This window comes from Oryx dammah, unplaced genomic scaffold (assembly GCF_014754425.2).
Source record: "Oryx dammah isolate SB20612 unplaced genomic scaffold, SCBI_Odam_1.1 HiC_scaffold_28, whole genome shotgun sequence".
In the NCBI taxonomy this organism is placed as follows: domain Eukaryota; kingdom Metazoa; phylum Chordata; class Mammalia; order Artiodactyla; family Bovidae; genus Oryx; species Oryx dammah.
The window spans coordinates 19,022,515-19,050,330 of record NW_024070212.1 but is presented as its reverse complement, the minus strand read 5'-3'; the positions used below and the strand labels follow the sequence as shown (position 1 = coordinate 19,050,330).

Here is a 27,816-nt window from a genome sequence, read left to right as displayed (position 1 = left end):
TCACTACCTGGTGCAGCCCACTCCCATACTGAGTCAGAACTTGGACATATGACTTGCTTTGGCCAATGGGACAACAGCAAGTGTCAATACAAAGCATATGCTTTATAATAAGCACTTGGACTGAGATGTGCCCTTTGTATTACAGCCATCATCATGTAAAGAAACTCAAGTCTGCCCTCTTTAAGGATCAGTTCAGTTCAATTCAGTTCAGTTGCTCAGTCGTGTCCGACACTTTGCGACCCCATGAATCGCAGCACTCCAGGCCTCCCTGTCCATCACCAACTCCTGGAGTTCACTCAGATTCACGTCCATCGAGTCAGTGATGCCATCCAGCCATTTCATCTTCTGTCGTCCCTTTCTCCTCCTGCCCCCAATCCCTCCCAGCATCAGAGTCTTTTCCAATGAGTCAACTCTTCGCATGAGGAGGCCAAAGTACTGGAGTTTCAGCATTAGCATCATTCCTTCCAAAGAAATCCCAGGGCTGATCTCCTTCAGAATGGACTGGTTCGATCTCCTTGCCGTCCAAGGGACTCTCAAGAGTCTTCTCCAACACCACAGTTCAAAAGCATCAATTCTTCATCACTCAGCCTTCTTCACAGTCCAACTCTCACATCCATACATGACCACAGGAAAAATCATAGCCTTGACTAGACGGACCTTAGTCAGCAAAGTAATGTCTCTGCTTTTGAATATGCTATCTAGGTTGGTCATAACTTTCCTTCCAAGGAGTAAGCGTCTTTTAATTTCATGGCTGCAGTCACCATCTGCAGTGATTTTGGAGCCTCCCAAAATAAAGTCTGACACTGTTTCCACTGTTTCCCCATCTATTTCCCATGAAGTGATGGGACTGGATGCCATGATCTTCGTTTTCTGAATGTTGAGCTTTAAGCCAACTTTTTCACTCTCAAAAAAAGGGGGGGGGGGCAAGAGAGATGCCCAGCATTATCATCTGAGTTCAGTTCCCAGATGACAAGGCAGCTGAATGCAGTCTTAAGAATGAGCCTAGGCAAGATCAGCAGAAAAACCAATCGACAGAATTACAAGAAATAATGTATCATTGTTATTTTTAAGCCATACAACTATAGGTAACTGATACAGAGGATCTTATAAATTCTATATTCTCTTCTCACTGAGCGCTTTCATCTGGAGTTATTACCGGAATGCTTGGAAATTGTATGGGGTATAACAGGAAATTTTAATTTTAGGATGAAGGACTCTCCTTAGGTCTAAAGACAAAAATATGAGTCATAAAGATAATTAACTAATTTTTAATATCAGAAATCTAGATAAAGTTTTACAATCTTACCTCAAAAATTTACTGTTCCCTTCTCCATCATCATCAAAATCCAATCTGAGGAAAGTCAACAAAAAATATTATAAGCCTACTGATAATGCAGGGTATTAAAAAAAATTAAAATTCTAAGTCCACATCTATCTGAACACCCACTTAAAAAGAAGAAGGAAAAGAGGAAGTGGACATAAGCAAAGATATACTTACTACCTCTTCCTTGTTGAACCAAACTAGGCAAAGAAATTGATCAAAAATGAGTACCAGACTTCCCTAGTGGTCCAGTGGTTAAGAATCTGCCTGCCAATGCAGGGGACACAGGTTCGATCCTTGATCTGGGAAAATCCCACACGCTGCAGGGCAACTAAGCTCATGTGCCACAACTACTGAGCCCGTGCACATAAAGCCCGAGCTCTGCAACAAGAGAAGCCACCACAATGAGAAGCCCAGAAATCGCAACTAGAGAGTAGCCTCTAGTTCTCCACAGCTAGAGAAAGCCCATGCACAGCAACAAAAACCCAGCACAGCCAAAAATAAATGATAAGTAAATAAAAAGACATGGGTTCAGTCCTTGGGTTGGGAAGATCCCCTGGAGGGCATGGCAACCTACTCCAAAACTCTTGCCTAGAGAATCCCATGGACAGAGGCACCTGGTGGGGTATCATTCATGGGGTTGCAAAGAGTCAGACATGACTGAAGCAACTTAGCAAGTAAATAAATAATTTTTTTCTTTAAAAAGAGTGCCTACTGCTACCTTTATTTTCCTAGGGTAGCAACCCACCTTTGTCAAAGTTTTACATCAGAGTACAATCTCACAAAAGGAGCAGGAATCTACTCAAAAAGGACAAGGAAAACATTAGTATGAGTAATTCAGGTCTTTACTTTTCATTTCTATGGTCTATTCTAGGCTATGTTACCAGCTCTCTGAAATATCTCTCAAAACAGGGAAGTGATTTAAGACCTTGGAAGGTTGGGTTTTTGTTTGGCCATACTGCGCAGCTTGTGGAATCTTAGTTCCCAGGTACAACCAAATATGAGCCTTCAGCTGTGAAACAGAAAAGGCAATGGCACCCCACTCCAATACTCTTGCCTGGGAAATCCCATGGATGGAGGAGCCTGGTGGGCTGCAGTCCATGGGGTCTTTAAGAGTTGGACACGACTGAGCAACTTCACTTTCACTTTTCACTTTCATGCATTGGAGAAGGAAGTGGCAACCCACTCTAGTGTTCTTGCCTGGAGAATCCCAGGGACGGGGGAGCCTAGTGGGCTGCTGTCTATGGGGTCGCACAGAGTGGGACACGACTGAAGCGACTTAGCAGCAGCAGCAGCAGCAGCCGTGAAAGTGCAGTTTTAACCAATGAACCACCAGAGAATTCCCCAAAGGTTGTTAAATAATGTTTCTTTCCTTCATTCATCCAATGAACATGTAATACATGCTACATTCCAGATACTGTACTAGATGAGTTGAAAACAAAAGATTTGCCCTCAAAGGCTTCCTCTCCTAGACAAATATAAATATACAAGTGAAAATGAGAAAGCATCATATGAAGAGCACAATCAATAAGCTATAGATGCTTAGTGAAAAAAAGAGGTGACCTTCATTTCAAGGGATTAGGCAAGATTATAGGTAATGAGATAGGCAATCTCCTATTAATCTCTACACTAAACTAAAATGTAACTCATGTTACCACCTTAACCCAGTGATCTTAGCATCTCCATTAGAGTGATAACCTGATATTATAGGCCTCTAAATGGATTATATATGAAGTACATAGCATCAATCCTGAAAGTGTCCATTTTTCTTCCTCCCTGTAGCCTCAGATCACATGTCAAAACTTCATGTGACCCAATAACTTCATTTCTAAGACTCTATCCTAAAGAAACAACTCAGAAAAAATTTATGTACAAAGATATTCATTAAGCATTACAATATAACAGTATATCTTCAAAATTGTTTAAATGTCCCAAAATAGAAGTTAAGTATATCCTTCTATGTAACTATTTTAAATTATGTTTCTATACAACATGTAGCAGTATGGGAAAAAGAGTTATTTTATACAATTAGATCAAAAGACTAGGCTACATAAACCAATATAATTATATGATTATAACTACACATAAAGAATTAAGTATGCAAAAAAACTAATGAGAGATGAATTTGCATAGTAAGAGGATTGCTTTACTAGTCTTCTAACTTTCTACCTTTTCAAATATTTCTTTTAAAAAATGTATTATTTCCGTTAATATATTTTCCTCATTACCAATATTACAAACACTTCAGAAAATTTAGAAATAATTAAAAACAAAAGAAAAAATAAATCACCCATAATCCCATCACCCAGACTAACTGATAAGTATCCTTTCAGTTTTTTGGCTATGCATATGTGTTATATACATTTTTTTTTCTGATAGGAGTTGATATATTACATATACTGTAACCTCTTTTCTAAATATATTATGAACATTTTTCTGTACTAATACATATTTGCCACTTCTAATAGCTGTATACTTTCAATATAACTTTCTCAGCCAATCTCTTAATTTTGGTATTAATACTGATTCTGATTCTAATTATTAAATTATATATAATCTTAACACTGTGTTTAAGAGAGTAGACTCTAAAGCTAATCTCTCAAGGTTTACATTATAGATCCTCTACTTACTAGCTTTAAAACCTTGGGTAAATTACTTATTCACTCTAAGCCTCAGTAAACTAATTGCTTCTTGGAGACAGCAAGCCTTAATGTTATTCTGTTACCATCTTAAGGCAGAGAACACTCTTGCATTACTATAGGTAGGAGGAAACTTAAAGACTAAGTGTAACATTAGCGACAGAATTTTTTAAAACAAAAGAAAGGAAAAAATAGAAAATATAAAGTAGGTAAAATACTACCCCTTCTCCCAGGCCTTTCTAAAACAATCTCTTTTCTGAAGCCTTTCCCAACCTCTACCAACCAATGGTGATATTTCCATACAGTGAAATACACAGCACTGTATTTGTTCCTTTCTTAGCAAACCTGGAGTATTCTATCTTGAATTACATTTATGTGTGTGATGATTATCCCTTTAAGAACATAAGTAACTTAGAGACAAAGACTGTGCCTTATTTACCTTTATATTCTAGGAGCAATCACACAATGCCTTACACTAATTAGGCATTTAATAAATAATTCTGGAACCAAATGGACTCTAGATTCCCAACAAGGCAACATATCAGTAACTTAAAGGAAATATGTTCTAGATTTCAGCATTTTCTAAATTTAGGAAAGTAAAAAGCCTACCAGAAAGATTCTGAGAATGGAGATACAAAGCTTAATGAAAGCAATATTTTCTCAGCAACAGTGAAATCTTTGGGCTTAGCTACAGTCCTTTACCTTGCAGAGATTTTTGGTTTTAAAAAAAACAAAACTGCCTCTAAGCAACTTAGGTAAAAACATCAATTCCACACAAAGAAAAATCCAGGGACTAAAGAAAGTTATCTGAAAGGAGTGTAATAAGCAGCCAAAAGAAGCAAGAGGGTTAGGAAAAGGGGTTTAGTAACTAACAAAATTAGGCGGTTTAAAGGAGAAGCGTTCATGACACACTACACTCAAACTTACCCTGGTCGCCGCTTAATAGCCCTCTGGACGATGGCTCCTCCACCTTGAATCCCAGGCCCAGGGTTTCCAGAGGCAATGGCTGGACCCAGAGGTGGTACATCTGATGTCATTTCTGTTAGAGAAAAACAGAAATACAGATTTTAGAAAGATTGTCCTTGTTTATCATCATCATCACTATCAAACTAGCTAGAAGAAAGGTTGAAGCTATGGATGATATCTCAATAGTTTGCCAGAAAACTCAAATGCTCATTCTAGGTTGTTTTTCTTGAATTCTTACTCTAGAAAAAGATTTCCCTACTTCAGTTTCCCCAACTTCATATAGTTTGGAAGAGCTGGCACTATATTCTGCAGCCTCCACTTCTAAAAGCTTGTAATAGTGACATTGATCTGCTGCTAAGTCGCTTCAGTCATGTCTGACTCTGTGCGACCCCACAGACGGCAGCCCACCAGGCTCCCACGTCCCTGAGATTCTCCACTCAAGAACACTGGAGTGGGTTGCCACTTCCTTCTCCAATGCATGAAAGTGAAAAGTGAAAATGAAGTTGCTCAGTCGTGTCCAACTCTTAGCGACCCCATGGACTGCAGCCCACCAGGCTCCTCCGTCCATGGGATTTTCCAGGCAAGAGTGCTGGAGTGGGGTGTCACTGCCTTCTCCGACATTAATCTAAAACACACAAATTGGTTTACATATTTCATTCATGCAACAAATATATATAACTTAGCTCCTCTGATTTATTTTATTTAGAAAATGCAGAACAATCTGAAAATTAAAAAATCACCTAAAGTCCAATATTCAAAATACTTACATAGAGTAAAACTCAAGTCCTTTGTTATGACGCCTCTTTTTAATACTTCCTCTCTCCTATCAATTAAATCTCATACCTCAGAAGCAACCATTTTAACAGCTGAGTTCAGTATATCTCTTATTTTTCCCCTCAGATTATATACATCTATCTCCCTGATCAAAAATGGGCACATTTGATTACAGTGGGTTTGTTGAAGATGACCATTGGCCTTTTGGGACTAACCTTATGTGAGAGTCCACAAGACAGGCCAAAAATATTGTATACAAAGATTCTTGATGTTTTTGTACAAATCCCTGAAAATGTAGCATACAGAAAGTATACAAAACAGAGTACAAATGAGAAGCTGGGTATGGGTAAAGTGAAACCAGATATTAAAAGAAAAAAATTAAGAGCAACTTCAGGGTGGCCAAGCAGAAGAGGTATTTCTCCAGGCTGAAAATGAGCTAAGTCTGGAGAGAAAAATGATGCAATGGACAGGAAACACGTTTAGTGCAAGTCTCCGGCCAACCAACGGATACGGCCATCATTACATGACATGTGTGTTGATAGGAGAGGAGGCATTTTTCCTAATAAAAATAAGAATCCTGATCTGCAAGTTGCTTTTAGCATTTAAATACATATCAAAGATATCCATACACACACACACACACACTCAAGACACATGCCTCATCCCTTTTCATAACCTCACAGTGTATGAATATATCATATCTTATTCAACAATTCCCCAAGTTGACAGACATTTATATTGTTTCGATTTACTATTACTAATTATCTACTATTACAAATAAACAAATGTATTTATACTTACTAATATAAGTATATAAAACATTTACACATACAACTTTAAATTCTCTTCTGCTTTTTAGAACAGATTCCTAGAGATGAAATTCACCGAATCCAGGTATATAATAAGCACTTAAAATTATGATGGGTACTGTCAAATTACATTTCAAAAAGGTTGCTACAATTTCTGCTCCCACTAACAGATGAGAGTACCTATCTCCCTCACCAGGACTTGATATTATACTTTGTAATTTCACCAAAACTGACAGGCAAAAATGGTACAGTATTTCATTCTTATTATGTGTTTTTACATTAGTCCTCTGAAATCAATGAGTTGATATATCTTTGATATTTTTATACTTAATAATATATCTTTTTCTAAAGCAGCCATGAAATTAAAAGACGCTTACTCCTTGGAAGGAAAATTATGACCAACCTAGATAGCATATTCAAAAGCAGAGACATTACTTTGCCAACAAAGGTCCGTCTAGTCAAGGCTATGGTTTTTCCAGTGGTCAGGTATGGTTGTATGGACTGTGAAGAAAGCTGAGCGCCGAAAATTGATGCTTTTGAACTGTGGTGTTGGAGCAAACTCTTGAGAGTCCCTTGGACCGCAAGGAGATCGAACCAGTCCATTCTGAAGGAGATCAGCCCTGGGATTTCTTTGGAAGGAACGATGCTAACGCTGAAACTCCAATACTTTGGCCACCTCATGCGAAGAATTGACTCACTGGAAAAGACTCTGATGCTGGGAGGGATTGGGGGCAGGAGGAGAAGGGGACGACCGAGGATGAGATGGCTGGATGGCATCACTGACTCGATAGACAAGAGTTTGGGTGAACTCCAGGAGTTGGTGACGGACAGGGAGGCCTGGTGTGCTGCGATTCATGGGGTCGCAAAGAGTCGGACACAACTGAGCGACTGAACTGAACTGAACTGAAAGAATTTACAGGATCTATCAGTATATAAAAGATATCTATTTTTATATAAAAGATATTAAAGGATATCAATTTATAGAGGATAATGCATGCCTATTATGTATTACAAATATTTTCCATCACCTACCTCAGCCTTTAAACATATAACGTTTTACAATTTTATGCTGTTAAACTTATCAATGTTTTCCTAAATAATTCCTGGATTTCTGTTTTGCTTAGAAAAGCTCCCCATCTTTGAATTTACATTCTTATAAAACTTCTGTGTTTCTCATTTAGATTTTCAATCCATCTGAAATTTATTACTTTTGCCTACCTGGCATAAGGCAGAACACTGAGTATCTTCTTGTAAATGGTTAGCTAATTATTCTAACATCATTTGCTGGTTAATCCATCCTTTCCTCACTTATCTGAAATGACTCTCTCTACTACATTTTTGGGTGTCTACAAGCAACTGATCTCTTTCTATACTTTCATTGTATATTAATATATTTTCCAGCTCCTGTGTCAATACTGAACACTTTTGATAAAGTGTTTTTTATAGCACATTTTAGTTATCAAATAGGAAAGTCCTCCATTCTCCATTAATTTATTTTACAAAATGTGCTTAATAAATGGCATACACTACTTCTGCTTCCAGGACAATGGAATAGATGTACTTTTCCCTACTCCTCCTGCTAAGCACAACTAAAAGTTTTAGACATCATACATAAAACAAACTTAAGAACATTCTGAAAGGTAGACAGAAGAAAGCAGACCAGCTAAAGACTTCAGGATGTGAAGAATTTATGGGGATGAGTTCTCCTGGGTTTCCTTTTCTTAAAGGCTTAGCCTCTCTAGACAAAGGACCAGCAAAGTGAAAAGGTTACCAGGACAGAGAATTCTTAAACAACTACTACTATACCTCAGCCAAACACCAGAGGAAAACTGTGATCCAACCTTTACTCTGTCAGCAAAGGCTGAGTGGGGAACCTAAGTATCTGTCTTTGCAAGGCTGTAACAAAGTACCTCAAAACCCCTCCTGGGATGTGTCAGAGAAGGCCAAGTAGCCTTGGAATTTTCATTTCCAGCTGTCAGAAATGAGCACCTGTCCCTCCCAAATGTCAGTGGAGACCATGTAGGGAAATGTAACTCCCATCCATATCCAGCAGTAAGAAGTCCTACCTCAAGTGTCAAAATAGGCTTAGTGGGGAACCTGGAATTCTATCTCTATCGAATAATAACAAGGTAGCGCCATTATTGATACCACTCTTCTAAAGTGGTATCATGAAAGCTAGATAAAACAGGTTTGAATAAAGGCCAATATCACAGAATACAAAAATGTCCAGGCTTCAAATATTTTTTTTTAATCACTCATCATACTAAGAATCAGGAAGATTTTAAATTCAAGAAAAGTAACAATCAATAGATGCTAACAGTGAAATGACACAGATGTTAGAATTATCTGATAAAGATTTTAAAAGTGAGTATGGCAAAAATAATAATAAACAGTCATGTCTGAGTCTTTGTGACCCCATGGACTATAGCCCACCAGGTTCCTCTGTCCATGGGATTCTCCAGGCAAGAATACTGGAGTGGATTGCCATTTCCTTCTCCAGAGGATCTTCCTAACCCAGGGACAGTAAAAATGCTTCAACAAGCAATTACTATCACAGTTGAAACAAATGAAAAAATAGCCTCAGCAAAAATAGTCTCAGCAAATATGTAGGAAATATAAAGAAGAACTGAATAGAAATCTTAGAACTGAAAATATGAATTGAAGTTAAAAGTTAAGTGGATAGGCTCAACAGCAGAAAGGAGGGGACAAAGGAAAGAATCTATGAAATGAAAGAACACTACACAAATCACCTAATCTAATCCTAAGAGAAAACATCTGTGATCCGGTCCCATCACTTCATGGCAAACAGATGGGGAAACAATGGAAACAGTGACAGGCTTTATTTTCTTGGGCTCCAAAATCACTGCAGATGGTGACTGGAGCCATGAAATCAAAAGATGCTTGCTCCTTAGAAGAAAAGCTATGACAAACCTAGACAGCATATTGAAAGGTGGAGAGACATTACTTTGCTGACAAAGGTTCATCTAGTCAAAGCTATGGTTTTAACAGTAGTCATGTATGGATGTAAGAGTTGGGCCATAAAGAAAGCTGAGTGCCAAAGAACTGATGCCTTTGAACTATGGTTGTTGGAGAAGACTCTTGAGAGTCCCTTGGACTGCAAGGAGATCAAACCAGTCAATCCTAAAGGAAATCAGTCGTGAATATTCATTGGAAGGACTGATGCTGAAGCTCCAATACTTTGGCCACCTGATGCGAAGAACTGACTCACTGGAAAAGACCCTGATGCTCGGAAAGACTGAAGGCAGGAGGAGAAGGGGACAACAGAGGATGAGATGGCTGGATGGCATTACCGACTGGATGGACATGAGATTGAGCAAGCTTTGGGAGTTGGTGATGGACAGGGAAGCCTGGAGTGCTGCAGTCCATGGGGGTCACAAAGAGTCAGACACGACTGAGCAACTAAACTGACTGACTGAAGAGAAAACAGACAGGGAAAGAAAACGAATAGGGAAAAAAAAAAAATCAAGAGATGCTCAGGGACTTGAGTAACTAACAAAAGAGCTAGTATTTGTGTCATTTGAGTCCTGGTGGGGACAAAGAAGGCAAAGCTGAAAAATAACATCTAACTTCCCAAATTTAGTGACAGATGTAACCTATGGATTCAAGAAGTTGAGCAACCCTTAAAGGATAAACCTAAAGAAACTCATTTCAACACACATCACAATTGAACATAAAAAAATTAAAGACAAAGTTTTAAAAGAAGCTAGAGAAAAATGACACTTAAGAGAGGAAAAATAATTCAGATAGCAGATTTTTCATCAGAAACCATGGAAGCCAAAAGAAAGTGGCATAACATTTTTTAAGTTCTGAAAGAAAGAAACTACCAATCCAGAATCCTTCACCCAGTGAAAACATCATTCAAAAATGAGCAGAAAATAAGCATATTCTCTGATGATGGAGAACTAAGGAGGATCTGTCATCAGCAGCCCTATGCTAAAGAATAGCTAAACAAAGTTCTCTGAAAAGAAAGGATGTTAAAGAGAAGAAATTTTAGAACACCAAGAAAGAAGGAAAAAAACATTGTATTAATAAAAATCAATAGGGTGTGCTTCTCCTTTTGAAGTTCCTAAATTATATACAATGGTTGAAGCAAAAATGACAACACTGATGCTTCTAAATGTAAATACAGAAATTTAAGGCAAATTATAAATGGGGAGGATAAAAGAATGTAAAGGGAGGTAAGATTTCAACACTTTACGCAAACTGGTAAAATGACATCAACAGACTGTGCTGAATTATGTATATACAACATAAGGCCCACTATAGCAATTACTGGAAAAGCTATTCAAGAAGATACACTAATAAACATTATTTGTTGTTATTGTTCAGTTGCTCAGTCATGTCCAACTCTTTAGAAGTTTTAAAAATGTTCAAATAAGCTATAAGAAGGCAGGAAAAAGAAAACAGAGAAATAAAAATCAGAACGAACAGAAAACAAAAAATAAAATGGCAGACTTAAGCACTAACACATCAATAATTTTATTAAATGCAAATGGTCTAAATGCACCAATTAACAGACAGAGATTGGCAGAACAACTTAAAAAACATGGCAACTATATGCTGTCTACAAGAAACTCACTTAAAATGTAACAGTGGAGGCGGGGCGAAAGTAAAATAATAGAAAAGATACGTCTTGTAAACTATTGATCAAAGAAAAGCAGAAGTGTCTATATTAATAATAACAGATAAGGTAAACTCTGGAAGATGGTGAGGGACAGAGAGGCCTGGCATGCTGCAGTCCATGGGTTCGCAGAGTCAGACAACTTGGTGATTAAACAACACAGAAAGGTGAACTCCAAAGCAAATAAAATCACCAGGGACAAAGCAGAACATTATATAATAAAGATTCAATCCAGCAAGGAAACATGTGGTGTACATGCACGACAAAGCTGCAAATTATGTTAAAAACGGACAGAACAGAAAGGAGAAAAGTTATAGCTGAGAGACTTCAACATCCCTCTCTCAACAATGCACGGAACAATTAGAAAGAAAATCAGCAAAGGTACAGAAAACCTCAGTGACACCTCAATCAACAGGGTCTAATTAACATTTCCGCTTCATGGGTCACAGCTTGTCATGATGAAGGGGTTTGTGTATGAAGCTGCATAAGCTTCAATGAAGCTATACAAGCCATGCCATCAGGGCCACCCAAGATGAACGGGTCACAGTGGAGAGTTCTGACAAAATGTGGTCCACAGCAGGAAGGAATGGCAAACCACTCCAGTATTATTGCCTTGAGAACCCCATGAACAGCACGAAAAGGCAAAAAGATATGACATCGGAAGATGAAGCCTTGAAATCCTTCAAGCTAGGCTTCAGCAGTACAAAAACCAAGAATTTCCAAATGTACAAGCTAGGTTTAGAAAAGGCAGAGGAACCAGAGATCAAATTGCCAACATCTGCTAGATCTTAGAGAAAGAAAGCGAATTATAGAGAAACATCTACTTCTGCTTCATTGACCATGTTAAAGCCTTTGACTGTCTGGATCACAACAATCTGTGGAAAATTCTTCAAGAGATGGGAATACCAGACCACCTTACCTGTCTCTTGAGAAACCTGTATGTTTGGGACCAGCACTGATCACACAGCCAAATTTGCACTCGTCTTCCCTCTCCTGTATCACACCTGGAATGGGATCCGATACTTGATGTGGGACCTAGGAAAAGGTTTCTGCTTGCAGATCCTCTTGGAGCTTAGCAGTAGAGTACCTTATAGAACCACAACAATGAAAGGGTCCAGTTTTCCCCTTATTTCCAAAGAAGGAATGACTGCAAACGTTCTCTTTTCTTGCCCCCAGGTTGCAGCCTACTCTGGACCTGGGAGCCTTCATTCTCTCTTCATGTTAGGTCTTGATGTATGATGAGGGTCAGCTTTTGGCCTCTTCCTGAGGCAGTGGAGGGCTTCCCTTGTGACTCAGCTGGTAAAGAATCCACCTGCAATGCGGGAGACCTGGGTTTGATCCCTGGGTTGGAATGATCCTCTGAAGAAGGGGAAGGCTACCCACTCCAGTATTCTGGCTTGGAGAAGTCCATGGACTGTATAGTCCGTGGGGTGGCAAAGAGTTGGACACAACTGAGCGACTTTCACTGAGACAGTAGAAACAATGTCAGCTCTGTGGCCTCTGCTGTAGGGACTGGGAGTGGGGCTTTGGCCTGTGGGTTGCTGGCTTAAAGGACGGTTCTTTCACTGGTCAGAGCTCAAGGTCTTTAGCATTCACACATTCTGACTGAAAGAGGGTGGAGGCAGAAGGAAAGTAGCCTGTCCCAGCTAGACAGAGATAAAAAGAGTAAACTAACTCTTGGGGAGATGTATAGCTTTGATGCAAGAGGAAGATATAGAAAATTATCATTGAACCTACTAAGGGTTCTTTCTCTTCCTTGTGTTTCCAAAAAAACCAAACCTCTTATTGTCATGTTTTCTAATCCAAATTCACGTGACAGCTTTTTCTGAAGCTGAATTAAAATTACTGTCTTTGGGGAAAAAGAAAGAACAAAATAAACCCAAAACAAGCAAAAAGAAAGCAATAATGAAAGACATAAAATAATAAACTGTAAAACAGAAGAACAATTTAAAAATAAAACAAAGAGTTCTTTAAATCGATCAATAACATTGACAAACCAGACCAAAAACACACAAACTACCAAAATCAGGGGAGGAAACAGGAATTATCACGACAGACCCCGAAGAAATCGAAGAGATAACTGAGAATACTAACTTAAATAAATCTGACAACTTAGATCAAAAGGACCAATTCCTTAAAAACCACAAACTGAACTTTCCTGGTGGTCCAGTGGTAAAGAATCCACCTGCTAATGCAGCGGATGTGGGTTCGACTGGGAAGACTCCACATCGTGGGCAACTAAGCCCATGTGCCACAACTACTGAGGCTGTGCTCTGGAGGCCCTGTGTCTTCGCGGAACTAGAGAAAGCCCATACGCAGCAACAAAGGCTCACAAAGCCACACAAATAAAAAAATTAAATTTTAAAAGAAACAAAAACACAAACCAAAACAACTAACCAAACACAAAACAGGTGACATGAATGGTCCCATAATTACTAGGAAACTGAATCCATATTTCAAGAACTCTTAAAAAAAAAATTCTAGGTCTAGATGATTTCACTGGAGAATTTTACTGAACATTTAAAGAATGAACAGCAATGTTACATAATCTCCTCCAGAAACTAGTTGAGGAAGGAAACACTTACCAATTGATCTTATGAAGCTAGTATAAATCTGATACAAAAACCAAACAAAGACAGTAAAAAAAACAAAACAAAAACCCAAGATTAATATTCCTTAGGAAAACAGATGCAAAAATTCTGAACAAAATATTAGCAAACAGAATTTGGCAATATGCAAAAGAATTTTACAGTGTAACCATATGTGATTTACTCAAGAAAAGCAAACTGGTTAAACACTTAAAATCAATCAACACATTACTAGGCTAAGAAGAAAAATAATGATCATATCAGCCTATGTATAAAAAGTATCTGCTGCAGAGTGAGAGGGAAGTGCAACAGGGAGGGATTAAAAAAGAATTTAAAAAGTGAAAAAAAAAAAAAAAAAAAACCATGGGGTATTAAAAAAAAAAAAAGTATTTCCTAAAATTCAACACCCATTCTGACAAAAACAGAAAAATTAAAGTGAAATGTCTTCACCTTGACAAAAGTATCTACAAAAAGGGGGAAAAAAAAAACTACCACTGTGTGTGGGTGTGTGAATGCACTCACTTGCTCAGTCATGTCTAATTCTTTACAACCCCATGGACTGTAGCCTGCCAGGCTCCTCTGTCCATGGAATTTTCCAGGCAAGAATATTGGAGCAGGTTGCCATATACTTAACAGTGAAAGATGATGCTTTCTCCCTAAGATCTGGGAACAAGGAAAAAAAATGTTCATTCTCAAGACTTATTTAAACACAGTATGGGAAGTTCTAGCCAGTGCAAAAAATGCAAGAATAGGAAATAAAAGGTATACAGATGAAAAAGGGAAAAAAAAAACCTACCCCCATTTGCAGATTACATGATTGTCTTTGTAGAAAATTCTAAGGAACCTACCAAAACAAAAAAACCTCTTAGGACAAACAAGTAAATTCAGCAAAGCTGTAGTATACAAAATAAGCACACAAAACTCAACTGTGGTTCTATATACCAGCAATTAATACATGGACATAAAAATTTTAAAGCACAAAACCATTCATAACCCTTTCAAAAAATAACTAAATGCGAATTTAACAAATGCACAGGATTTGTATGCTGATGCTAATGAAAGAAATGAAAGATCTAAACAAATGGAGAGACTTATCACATTCATGGAATGGAAGACTCAACAAAAGATGTACAATCTCTTCAAACTGATACACAAGTTTAATGCAATTCCTTTCAAAATACTACCAAGATATTTTTGAAGACATAAACATGACCATTCTAAAATGTATATGGGAAGGTAAAAAACTATAATAGCTAAAACAAAGTGGGAGAAAAGAGTCTACTTGAGTTCAAGACCTCTAATATAACTACAATAATTAAGACTGTGCAACCCTAGCAGAGTCACAGACACTTAGATCAATGGAACCCAGAAACACTCACACAAATATGCCCAAATGATTTTGACAAAAGTGCAAAAGCAATTCAAAGGAGGAAACTTCAACAAATAGTGCTAGACCAACTAGACATCCTTAGGGAAAAAAAAACAAACCTTGACCCCTTATTACTTTATTAAAGTACCCCAAATTTAATTACCCCTTATTAAATTACCCCAAATTTAATCAAAATGAATCATGGACTTACACGTATAATGTAAAACTATGTAACTTTCAGAGAAAATTTTCAGGATCTAGGGACTAGGCAAAGAGTTCTCAGACTTGGTACCAAAAACATGATACAAGAAATGAAAAACTGATTAACTGGACATCATTGAAATTAAGAACTTTTGCTCTGGGGAAGACTGTCAGAGGATCAAAAGACAAGTTACACAGTGGGAGAAAACACTGCAACAAAGGACTTGGAACTAGAATATAAAAAGAACTCTCAAAACTCAACAGTAATAAAGCAAAAGTCTTAAACACACATTTTACCAAAGATTGTTGTTCAGTTGCCCAGTCATGTCCAAATTTGCAACCCCATGGACTGTAGCACACCAGGCCTCCCTGTCCCTCACCATCTCCCAAAGTTTGCCCAGGTTCACGTCCACTGCATCAGTGATGCACAAATGGTAAATAAGTGTATGGAATGTCATTAGACATGAGAGAAATGCAAACTAAAGCCACAATGAGATGTACAACATACCTGTTAAAATGGCTATAAATAATACTAATAAAAAATAGGAAAGATACAAAAAAAGATCACTATATACTGCTGGTAAGAATATAATATAGTACAGCCACTCTGGGAAATAGTTTGGTAGTTTCTTTAAAAACTACCATGGTTGATTACCAAACATGCAATCAACATAAATTCCAGCACTGCACTTGCAGGTATTTATCCCAGAAAAGTGAAGACTTATATTTATAGAAAAACCTGTAGCCAAATGTTTATACACTTTTATTTGTAATACTCAAAAGACCGGAGAAATTGTACATACTGTACAATTCCATTTATAGAACATTCTTGAAATAGCAAAATTACAGAAATAGAAAACAGGTTAGTAGGTAGGTGCTGGGGATTAAGGAGAGGATAGAAGTATGAGGAAAGCGGATGTTGCTTTAAAAGGGTACCACAAGGGACCCTTATGATGACAGAAATATTCTGTATCTTGACTGTGCTGCTGCCGCTGCTAAATTGCTTCAGTCGTGTCTGACTCTGTGCGACCCCATAGACGGCAGCCCACCAGGCTCCCCCATCCCTGGGATTCTCTAGGCAAGAATACTGGAGCGGCTTGCCATTTCCTTCTCCAATGCATGAAAGTGAAGAGTGAAACTGAAGTCGTGTCCGATTCTTCGCGACCCCGTGGACTGCAGCCCACCAGGCTCCTCCGTCCATGGGATTTTCCAGGCAAGAGTACTGGAGTGGGGTGCCATTGCCTTCTCCAATCTTGACTGTACCAATGTAAATATCCTGTTCATGATATTATACTATAGTTTTGCAAGATATAACCACTGGGGGAAACTGGGTTAAGGGTAGAGGATCTCTGTATTATTTCTCATAACTGAATATGAATCTAAAATCAACTCAAAAAAAGTTTAAAAGTTTTAAAAATATTTTAATGTCATATACTTCATCTTCCTTTTGAAATTTAAAATTTAAGTAGAGTTCTAATAACAAAAAACTCTTAAGGTTAACTAAATTACATTAAATTTATATAAGAACTTTGAAGGAACAGTAGTATGGTACTGCATTTCATCATCCAGAAATATGGTACATCTTACATTTATTCAGACATTTCCTAATGCCCTTTGATAAAATTTTACAGTTTTCCTCACATAAGTCTTATTTTTATGTATTTTATAGCTCTTAATACTATTATATCTTGGAATAAAATCTTTTCCATTACAACTTCTAATTGGTTATTGCTAGAATAAAAGAAAGCTACTAACTTCAGTGTGTTTATGTACTCAAATAACTTTACTGAATTCTCTAAAAGCATTTAGTTTACTGGATTTTCTTAATACATAATTACATCTGTAAGGAAGGATTATTTTACCTTTCTTTATTCAATATTTAGTTTTATACACTTATACACTATTTAGTTTTCTTCATTTACTGCGTTATTGCAAGCGCTCTTGATCTATGCGTCAGTAGCTAAAACCTACTCATAAACTTGGGATGAAGAAAAGTTTTATTCTCATTAATCATTAACTGAAATTTAGCATTTCCTTCAATCAGGAAAGTAAGGTAAAACACAGTAGTTTCAGCAGTTATCTGTGACTTTGTCATCAACAGAAATCAGATATTTTCATATCACATGATATATAATACAAACATCCAGAATTGTTATATTCAATACTATTTTGAGAATATAGTAATTATTAGACTTCTCACTAGGCCTTATTGTGCTAATAAAGAAACATTAATTACTGCATTACAAACTTGTAATTTCTCTTATTTTGATAACTATATTTTTAATAAAATTGATTTTTTCATAACACTATATAGTGTTATTTTATACACTAACATGCTAAGGTTCAATAGGGAGAGCAAGCCACACCGCAGGATGAGCCTGGGGCCTAGGGCCCTGCACCACCAGCTCACAAAAGCTTCCTCCCACGTGCCTGTGTCTTTCCACTCCTCACTAAGGGCTCCAACTTGGCCCAGACCAGGGGAGGTTTTCACTAATATTCTGGAGTGGGTGCAACACAAAAGTGTGACAAGAACTTTTGAAGACTCAAAGTAAAAGTATTACTCCTGGTTTTACAGTGAATGCATGGATAATTAGTGTTTTTTTTCTAAGCCCTCACTGTGTGTCAAGCACTGTGCTGAGCAACTTGTGTGCCTCTCATTTATTTCCACAGTGATCCAATGAGGTTGAAGTGCTTCAATAGATTTCACCAGTCGTAGAGGTCCATGTTTTAAAAAAAAAAGTTAAGACTCTTTTTTTAAAATTCATTTTCATTTTTTTTTTAAGTTGGGTTGTTTTATTGGAATTGCACTGACTAAACATTAACTTAGAACTGACATCTTAACATTATAACATTAACATCTTAACATTATTGGAAGCTCCAATAATGGATCTTCTTTTCAAAACAGTTGTTTTCTTTCTCATTTATTTATTCTGGCTGTGCTGGGTCTTCGTTGCTGTGTGGGCTTTCCTCTAGTTGTGGACAGTGGAAGCTACTCTAATTGCAGTGCATGGGCTGCTTATTGCAGTGGAGTGGATTTTTTTTTAAATCAGAAACAAATGTTTTTGTAAAGTATTTATTAATACAATCATTTTTCTTTCCCTTTAGTTTGATAATGACACGGACATAGGTTTTCTCAGGTTGACCGATGCTTGAATTCCTGGAATAAATGTTGCTCAACAAATTGTAGTGGGCGGAAGAATGTAAAAAATGCATGTCCAGAGAGACTCAGAATGTGATCTTATTTGGAAATAGGGTCTCTGAAGATATAATTAGTGAAAATTGAGGTCATATTGGATTAGGGTGGTTTCTAAATCCAACGAATGATATCTTTACAAAAGCAAGGAGAGGGACATTTAGATACAGAGACTGGATGATGTGTCTAGAAGCTAGAAAAGAGAAAACCAAATCTACCAATACCTTCATTTCAGATTTAGAGCCTCCAGAGACGCGAGAGAATAAATTTCTGTTGTTTTAAGCCCTCTAGCTTGTGATACTTCATCACTACAGGCCTGAGGAACTAATACAACAATGATGCATGATTCTTTCAAAATACTCTGGATTTGATTTTCTAAGATTAGCTCCTTTTAAATGGAAGAGGAACTTAGTGTGATGTCAAGTGTAGCATACTTAAGCAGTATTCTTAGTGTACTGAACTCAAGCACCTTCTATTAAAATCACCATTTGATAGAAATTACAAAAAAAAAAACAAAAAAAAACTAGTAAATATTTCAATCAGTCAAGACAATCTCACAGATTTACAGAAAAGTCACTTCTTGAATGTGACTTCCTTTCCTGAAATAGAAGAAATAATATAAAACTAAGGCACTGAAAACATGAGTGAGGAAAACAGAAATGATAAAAAATAAAAGCAGCATAAGTTGAATAGATGTTGAAATGTTCAAAAAAAATACTGGTAACAATAATTCATTGTATTCCTACATTGTATAAATATGAACCACTTTAGATACATTTTTTAAAATTTTACTTATTATTCATAAAATCTACCTCCAAATTGTATTGATAATAAACTGCACCTAAGCTCAAAACACAAAACCTCTTTTATGCATGTATTTTATTGCAAGCCCAAGGATTATAACTGCCTTCAATAATGCATAAAGAGAAATAATGGATACTCACCATTAAAATGATGATACATCACAAAGCTATCATAATCAAAACAGTGTATCACTGATATAAAGACATACAGACCAACGGAATAGAATACAGAGCTACAAAATAAATCCTCACATCTATGATCAAATGATTTTCAACAAGGGTCCCATGACCATTCAATGGGAAAAGACTATCTTTTCAACAAATGGTTCTTGGAAAACTGGACATCCACATGTTAAAAAGGTGAAGTTGAAAAAAACAATGAAGTTGTATCCTTCCTTACATTACTCATATACAAAAACTAACTCAAAGTGGATGAAAGATCTAAATGTAAGAGCTAAAACTATGAAATTCATACAAGAAAACATAGGGTAAAGCGTCATGACACTGGGTTTGGTAATTTCTTGGATATAGAAAAAGCATAAGCAACAAAAGTTAAAAGTGATAAACTGTACTTCATCAAAATTAGCAACCTCTGTGCATCAAAGAATACTATCAACAAAGTAAAAAGGCAACCCACAGAATGAGAGGAAACATTTGTGAATCATTTATATGATATGGGATTAATATCCAGAATACATAAAGAACTCCTGCAACTCAGCAACAAAAAAGTACAACCTAATTTTAAAATGGACAAACAACGTGAACAGACATTTCTCCAAAGGAAATACACAAATGGCCAATAAGCATATGAAAAGATGCCCAACATCACTAATCATTAGAGAAACACAAATCAAAACTATGAGGTATCACCTCACACCCATTAAAATGGCCACCATAAAAAGAAAAAAATAAGTGTTAACAAGGATGTGCAGGGTTGAAACTCTTGTACACTGTAGGAATGTAAAACCTGCAATACTATTGAGAATAGAAGATGCCTCAAAAAATTAAAAATAGAATTACTATATAATCCAGCAATTTCACTTCTGGGTGTATACAAAGAAGAATTGAAAGCAGGATCTTGAAGAGACATTTGTTCAACACCAATGCACAAAGCAGCATTAGTCACAATAGCCAAAAAGCAGCAGCAACTCAATGTGATCAAGATGAATGGATTTTTTTTAATGCAACATATATATCCAATGGAATACTATTCAGGCTTTGAAAAGAAGAAAATTCTACAATATGCTACAATATGGTTGAATCTTGAAAATATTATGCTAAGTGAAATAATTCACTCACAAAAAGACAAGCACTACAGGATTCTGCTTTATATAAGGTACCTATGTAGAATAGTCAGATTCATAGAGTGTAGAATTGTGGCCTGGACTGGAGAAATTGTGGAACAGGGAATTATTGTTTAATAGCTACAGTTTTTAATTTTGTAAGATGAAAAAGTTCTTGAGATGGAGAATGATAATGACTACACAACAACATGACTATACTAATACCACTAAACTATACACTGAAAAATAGTTTAAAAGAATATAAAAAAGAGGGACTTCCCTGGTGGTCCAGTGGCTAAGACTCCATGCTCTCAATGCAAGGAGTCAGGGTTTGATCCCTGGCCAGGGAACTAGATCCCACATGCTGCAACTGAGAGTTCACATGCTGCAACTAAAGATCAAAGATCCCATGTTCTGCAACTAAGACCCAGCATGGCCAAAATATATAAAAATTTTTTTAAAGAATATATATATATATATAATGTATAACTGGGTCACTTTGCTGTATAGCAGTAATTAACACAACATTGTAATTTAATTGTACTTCAACTATAAAGTTAAAAAGACAAATTTTATGTTATACGTACTTTCCCATAATAAAATTTTAATATATAAAAAATGTTTGAGGTGGATCTACATCACTGAAAGGGAAAGCTATTCACCATATATGACTATGGAAAAATGGAAACATAAGCTACAGAAAATTATATACAATAAGCTTATATGCATAACAAAAGCCTGGAAGAATTCATTTAATATTTATTGCATGCCTACTACATATCAGGCACTGTTGCAAGCCCTAGAGATAAAACAAAGAGACAAAAATCCTAACTCTTATGAATTCTGCATGCTAGTAGAAGAGCAAGATAAATCGAGAAACAAAATATAAACTGGGTTGACATTTTATAGATAAGAAATGGATAAATAGCAATTTCATTTGTTTTGATCTAACAATATGTTATATGGTGATAAATATAGAGAAAAATAAACTAGGGGAGTCAATACAGACGTATATAAAGTTCAAGCAATTTTAGATAGTGAGAGAAGACCTCGCTGAAAAAGCAGCATTTAAGGAAAGGTCAGAAGAAGGTAAGGGAATAAACCATGCAGGTATCTGGGGGAAATGCATTCTAGGCAGAGTGCAGACGCCTGGAGGTGACAGCATGCCTGTTAAATTCTAGAAATAGTGTGGATGACCTCATGGCTAGAATGGAGAGAGCAAATGTTACACAATAACCTATTAACAGTGGTTATCTCTGGAATGGCATTTAGAGACTTCTATATTTGATTTTCTACATATCCATTTTGTTTTATCTTTTACACTAGATATATATTACTTTTATAATCAGAAAATGCATGGTTCCAATTTTTAAAAAAGAAAATTTATGTGCATGTACCTGTGTGTGTGGCATGCACTGAAAATCTGAGAGAACATAGCTCAAACTCTAAAGTGATAGATATCTAGATTCCAATCCTAGGGTTACCACTTACTACATGTATGACCTTGGGCAAATTATTTAATCTCTCAGGATTTATCTGTAAAATGCAGCTGTAACAGTACCTACCTTCGGGGAAGATTAGATACTAAACGTGAACAGTGCCTAACATCCTCTAAGTACTCCTTAAATAGGAGCTTTGTAAAAAGACATCAAACACTAAAAAGGCTAACTGATTTGGCCGTTACTAATTTTTACATTACAAAAGTAATGTATTAAAATATGGGTATACAGAAAATAAGATGTAGAAGTCTCCAAAAAATATTCAAACAATACAGAAGCAAACTGTCAAAAGTAGTCTTTTGTACATATACCCCAATTTCTGCCATGGGAAATTGCTGTTAACATTTTGTTATGAATCTTCTCAGATTTTCTCTTTACACTATATATTACAGGGTCTTAGCAATTTTTACATAACAAAGGGAAAGGAACCATATCATATTTACTCCAAAACTTTTATTTTCCAATTAACAATGTATTCTAGAAGGTACGTCATATCAATAAATAGTTCATTCTGTTTTAACAATTACACAGTATTTCACAGAACATATATTTATGACTGGAGAAAGAAATAGCAACCCACTCCAGTACTCTTGCCTGGAGAATCCCATGAACAGAAGAGCCTGGCAGGCTACAATCCTTGGGGTTGCAAAGAGTCGGACACAACTGAGCGACACACACACACACACACACACACTTATGACATTCAAGCTATCACTATCATAAATAATGTTTCATCAAATATCCTTGTATATTTTTAAGCACATATGCCAAGATTACCTACAATAAAAAATTTCTGAAAATGACTTTCTGAATCTAAAAAAGCACATTTAAAATTTTGCCCATTACTCTCCAAGGCCACTGAACCAGTGAAATTGCTCAGTCGTGTCCGACTCTTTGCAACACCATGGATTGTAGCCTACCAGGCTCCTCCATCCATGGAATTTTCCAGGCAAGAGTACTGGAGTGGGTTGCCATTTCGGTCATTCCAATTAAGAACTTCACCAACGGTATAAATTATCCACAGCTCCAAAAGCATTGGATCTCAGTAATCCTTCAAAATTTTACTAATTTTCTAGGTATAAAATGATTACCATTGTTGGCTTGAAGTGGACTTCTCTATTATTAGTAAGGCTGAGTTTATTTTATATATTATCACTATTAACTTTTTCTATTTCACCCTATAAATTTTAAAGTAAGTATATGTAACTTTTCTAAGAAAAAACAAAATTTTTCCTTAAAAAATAAACTCCATACTTTCAATAATAGGTTTAAATGGGATCTAAGAGTTGGAGAAATTTAGAGAAAGAAAAGATAATTGAGGTGGTTTAAAGTCTGACACAGTCCCTAGCACAGAGAAGGTACTCAACAAGAAGGAAAAACTAAAGGAAACAAAGCTGCCAGAAGTTTCAGAAAGGTAGGTCAAGCTGAACCTCAGAAAAAGTGAAGAAGAGGAAAAAGGCATCCCATATACAGAAAAGAAGATAAGCAAATCATAATGAGGGGTGGGGGGTTATGAAAACAGCTGTAAGGAGCTGTAGGGAAACAAGCCTATGAAGAAGCATAGAATCTGTATTCGGCAGAAAATATAACATGTCAAGTGCTACCCAACTGTGAGGAGGCCTTGAAGGTCAAGATGAAGTCTTAAATCTGATTCAATAAGCAACTGAAAGACAAAACATATCTTTAAGTTAGAGTGACAAGAAAATATAATTTAAAGATCAATCTGACAGACTTAAAATTTGAATAGAAGCAGAGAAACAAATTAGACTAACCAAAAATGAGGTGAAACTAGGTCTAAATTAGGATAGCAGGATGAAAAAGTAAAGGAACCTCCAAAATTTTAAACTATGTAACTTCTGAGTAAGAACAGTATTTTAAATGTATATACACCTTCTTCTACTCTCTTCTGCCCCCACCACCTCAAATTACATAAAGGAGAAAAACAATTTTACACAAGATAGAGAACCATATAAATGGGGGGAAAATGGGTGAAAGAATAGAATAATAAATTTACGGAAACTGGGACCACTACCTCTGGTAGACCCATAAGAACTGAATTCTAAACCAGTAAGGGAAAAAGCAAAGCAAAAAAACAACTCTATTTACATACCAGAATGCCCCAGACTCAGTAACTGGTGACTCTGGGTGCTTCTGGGGGAGGGTAGAGGGGACGGCAAATGAAATCTAAAATAAGGATTAGTTCAATAACTGTTTAAGCAGCAGGTCAATTTCCAGATCCTCTCCCTGTTTCTTCCAAAAGGGAAAATACCCCTCCTCAACCCAGTCAAAAATTGATTTATTCTCTGGAAGAGTGTAAACTAAACCAGAGGTCCTCTGGCCTGGGGAACACCAGGCAAAGCTGAAAGTGAGGTTACCAAACTGAAAACAGGGAAACTAAGAACAATGTATGTGAAAGGGAGGGATCCTACTGCACTGCTTCTTCCCGGTAATTCATGTGTCCTCTTTCTTGGTACAGGCCTTCCCTGTAGCTCAAACGGTAAAAGAATCTGCGTACAGGAGACCCAGGTTTGATCCCTGGGTTGGTAAGATCCCCTGGAGAAGGGAATGGCAACCCACTCCAGTATTCTTGCCTGGAGAGTCCCGTGGACAGAGGAGCCTGGCGGGCTACAGTCTGTGGGGTCCCAGAATCGGACACGACTGAAGCGACTAATACTACTGCTACACTCTCATCTACCAGTAAGGCTTACCCTCTAGGAAGTTCCAGGCAAAGAGTATAAAGGAGGCCTTGAGTATGTGAAAATATCTTTCTTCCACTTCACTGATAGTTTGCCTAGCTATGGAACTCTAACTTGGAAATTACCTTCCCTCAGAATTTGGAAGGCATCACTCCACTGTCATCTATCTTCCAGTGTGATTACTGTACGGAGAAGCAAAACCATCTGATTGCTTATTATTTTCCACTGATCAATTTTCTCCTCTCTGGAGCTTATAAAATACTCTTTGTATCTGATGCTGAAATTTCATAATAATGTGTCTTGAGTAGGTGAGTTTTCATTCATTGTTCTGGCTTCTTCAGTTTAAAAACTTGTATCTCCTATTTCCAGGACACTTAATAAAAAACTAAAAGTTTAGTTAAAAGAAAATAAAAAGACGTCATCAGAGAAGGGGGTAGAGTACTGCTGTTTTTATAACAAATCATGTAAAACCAAGTCTTTAAATAAATGTATGGAGAATTTTTACTAAAATAACTTTTAATATATATGTTTAAATAAATTTATTTTAAGAGTCACAGATGTAAAAAACAAACTTATGCTTACCAAAGGGGGAAGGGGGGAGGGATAAACTGGGAGACTGGGATTGACACATACACACTGCTACATTTAAATGGGGCTTCCCTGGCAGCTCAGTGGTAAAGAATCCGCCTGCCAATACAAGAGATGCAGCTTTAATCCCTGGTCGGGAAGATTCCCCTGGAGAAGGAAACTGTAATCCACTCCAGTATTCTCACCTGGAGAACCCTATGGAAAGAGGAGCCTGGTGGGCTACAGTCCATAGGGTTGCAGAGTCAGACACGACTGAAGCAACTGAGCACACAGCACAGAAGTATTCTTTCCTAGGAAATCCCACGGACAGAGGGGCCTGGTGGGCTAGAGTCTATCAGGTCACGAAAGACCTGGAAACGACTAGCAACTAAAACAAACAACAACACACATAAAACAGGTAACTATTAAGTACCTACTGTATAGCACAGGGAACTATACTCAATACTCTGCAATGATCTATATGAGAAGAATCTAAACTAGAGTGAACATATGTATATGTATGACAAATACACTTTTACTGTAAACAGCAGAAACTAACAGAACATTGTAAATCAACTATACCCCCAATAAAAATTAATTAAAAAATAAATCTATTTAAGTATATACTTTATATAGTTAAAATGTTTTATATGCTTTAATATTCTTATATGTTTAAAATGCTTTTTTTTAAATGGAAAGAAAAACAAGATGTGATAACAAATCTGATAAAAACATAAAAGAATCCAAACAATTCTAGTTACTTAGCCTGGGGAACTGGAAAAACTGTGATAGTCATGAAAGATACAGAAAAGTTACAAAGGGCAGCAAATCTGAAAGAAATACTGGTGACTACATATCTATATATACACACATATACATACATACACACACACACATATATATATATAAAACTTGGGAAAGTGTTAGTCACTCTTCAAGTCTAACTCTCTGCACCCCCTTGGACTGTAGCCTTGAAGGATCCTCTGTCCATGGAGTTCTGCAGGCAAGAATACTGGAGTGGGTATATACTTGTACAGTGCTCAGTCACTTCAGTCGTGTCCAACTCTTTGTGACCCCAGGGACTGTAGACCTCCAGGCTCTTCTGTCCATTGGATTCTCTAGGCAAGAAGACTGGAGTAGGTTGCCAAACCCTCCTCCAGTGGATGTTCCTGAGCCAGGGATTGAACTCATGTCTCCAGCATCTCCTGCACTGCAGGCAGATTCTTTACTGCTGAGCCACTGCTGCTGCAGCTAAGTCACTTCAGTCGTGTCCGACTCTGTGCGACCCCATAGACGGCAGCCCACCAGGCTCTCCCGTCCCTGGGATTCTCCAGGCAAGAACACTGGAGTGGGTTGCCATTTCCTTCTCCAATGCATGAAAGTGAAAAGTGAAAGTGGTCGCTCAGTCGTGTCCGACTCTTCGCGACCCCATGGACTGCAGCCTACCAGGCTTCTCCATCCATGGGATTTTCCAGGCAAGAGTACTGGAGTGGGTTGCCATTGCTGAGCCACTAGGGAAGCCCATATACCTGTGTATATATATAATAAATAACATGTTAGTTCAGTTCAGTCGCTCAGTCATGTCCAACTCTTTGCGACTCCATGAATCGCAGCACACCAGGCCTCCTTGTCCATCACCAACTCCCAGAGTTCACCCAAACCCAAGTCCATCAAGTTGGTGATGCCATCCAGCCATCTCATCCTCTTGTCCTCCTGCCCGCAATCCCTCCCAGCATCAGAGACTTTTCGGATTATTCAAAAAGAGATTTTTTTTTAGACCAATGAAAATACAGAAAATAAGCTTATGTGAAAAGACGGGAATAAACATTTTGGATAGTCTTCAATACATAAAAGATAAATGAAGGGAAGGAGATACAGTAGTTACCAAATAAATATTTAACTGAGGCAGGTGGATGGGCAAACAGAAATGAAGGAAGTTGATTGGCTTACTAACTAAAGAGTTCCAGTCCTAAGAGTGAGACTTGGAGAAGCACAATGAACAAGAGAAAGAAAATGAGCAGGCCTAAGGAACAAAGAAGGAAGTCAGCGAGAAAAAGCGAGCAATACACTGTTTCTGAAGTCAAATTCAAAAAGTTCATCAAAAAGGCACAATTATGGATTATTAAGAACCAGGACAAAGATTCCAGTAAGAACCTTAAAGTCATTAAGAGCTGAAAAACAATTATGAATAAAGGATGTTACAGAAAAGATGTTAAGAACTGGAAAACTTTTCCAGCAAATTTTTTTTTTCCAGCACTGTGCACTCATCTCTCCATCCAAGCAACTGTGCTATGCTGGCTGCTAAATGTATTTCACCTTCATCTACAAAAAAAGACAATACCCCACCCTCTTCCTTAAAAAGAATCAATTGTGCTACACTTCTGTAGAAAGTGACTTTAAGTCCAATGGAGAAAGTCTTGTAACATAGCAGTTAAGAATATTGACTGTATAAAGACCACAAACAAT

At 37.1% G+C, this 27,816-nt stretch overlaps 1 protein-coding gene across 1 annotated transcript in view; it reads right to left on the bottom strand.

Moving 5' to 3' along the window:
- Positions 1–27,816, bottom strand: part of ARNT (aryl hydrocarbon receptor nuclear translocator) — a 66,184-nt gene that overhangs the window by 32,644 nt on the left and 5,724 nt on the right. The window contains exons 2-3 of the mRNA XM_040230761.1: positions 4,888–4,999; positions 1,307–1,351 (exon numbers count right to left, since the gene is read on the bottom strand). Of these exons, the coding sequence (XP_040086695.1) occupies positions 1,307–1,351; positions 4,888–4,999 (157 nt within the window). The remainder of the gene's footprint in view (positions 1–1,306; positions 1,352–4,887; positions 5,000–27,816) is intronic.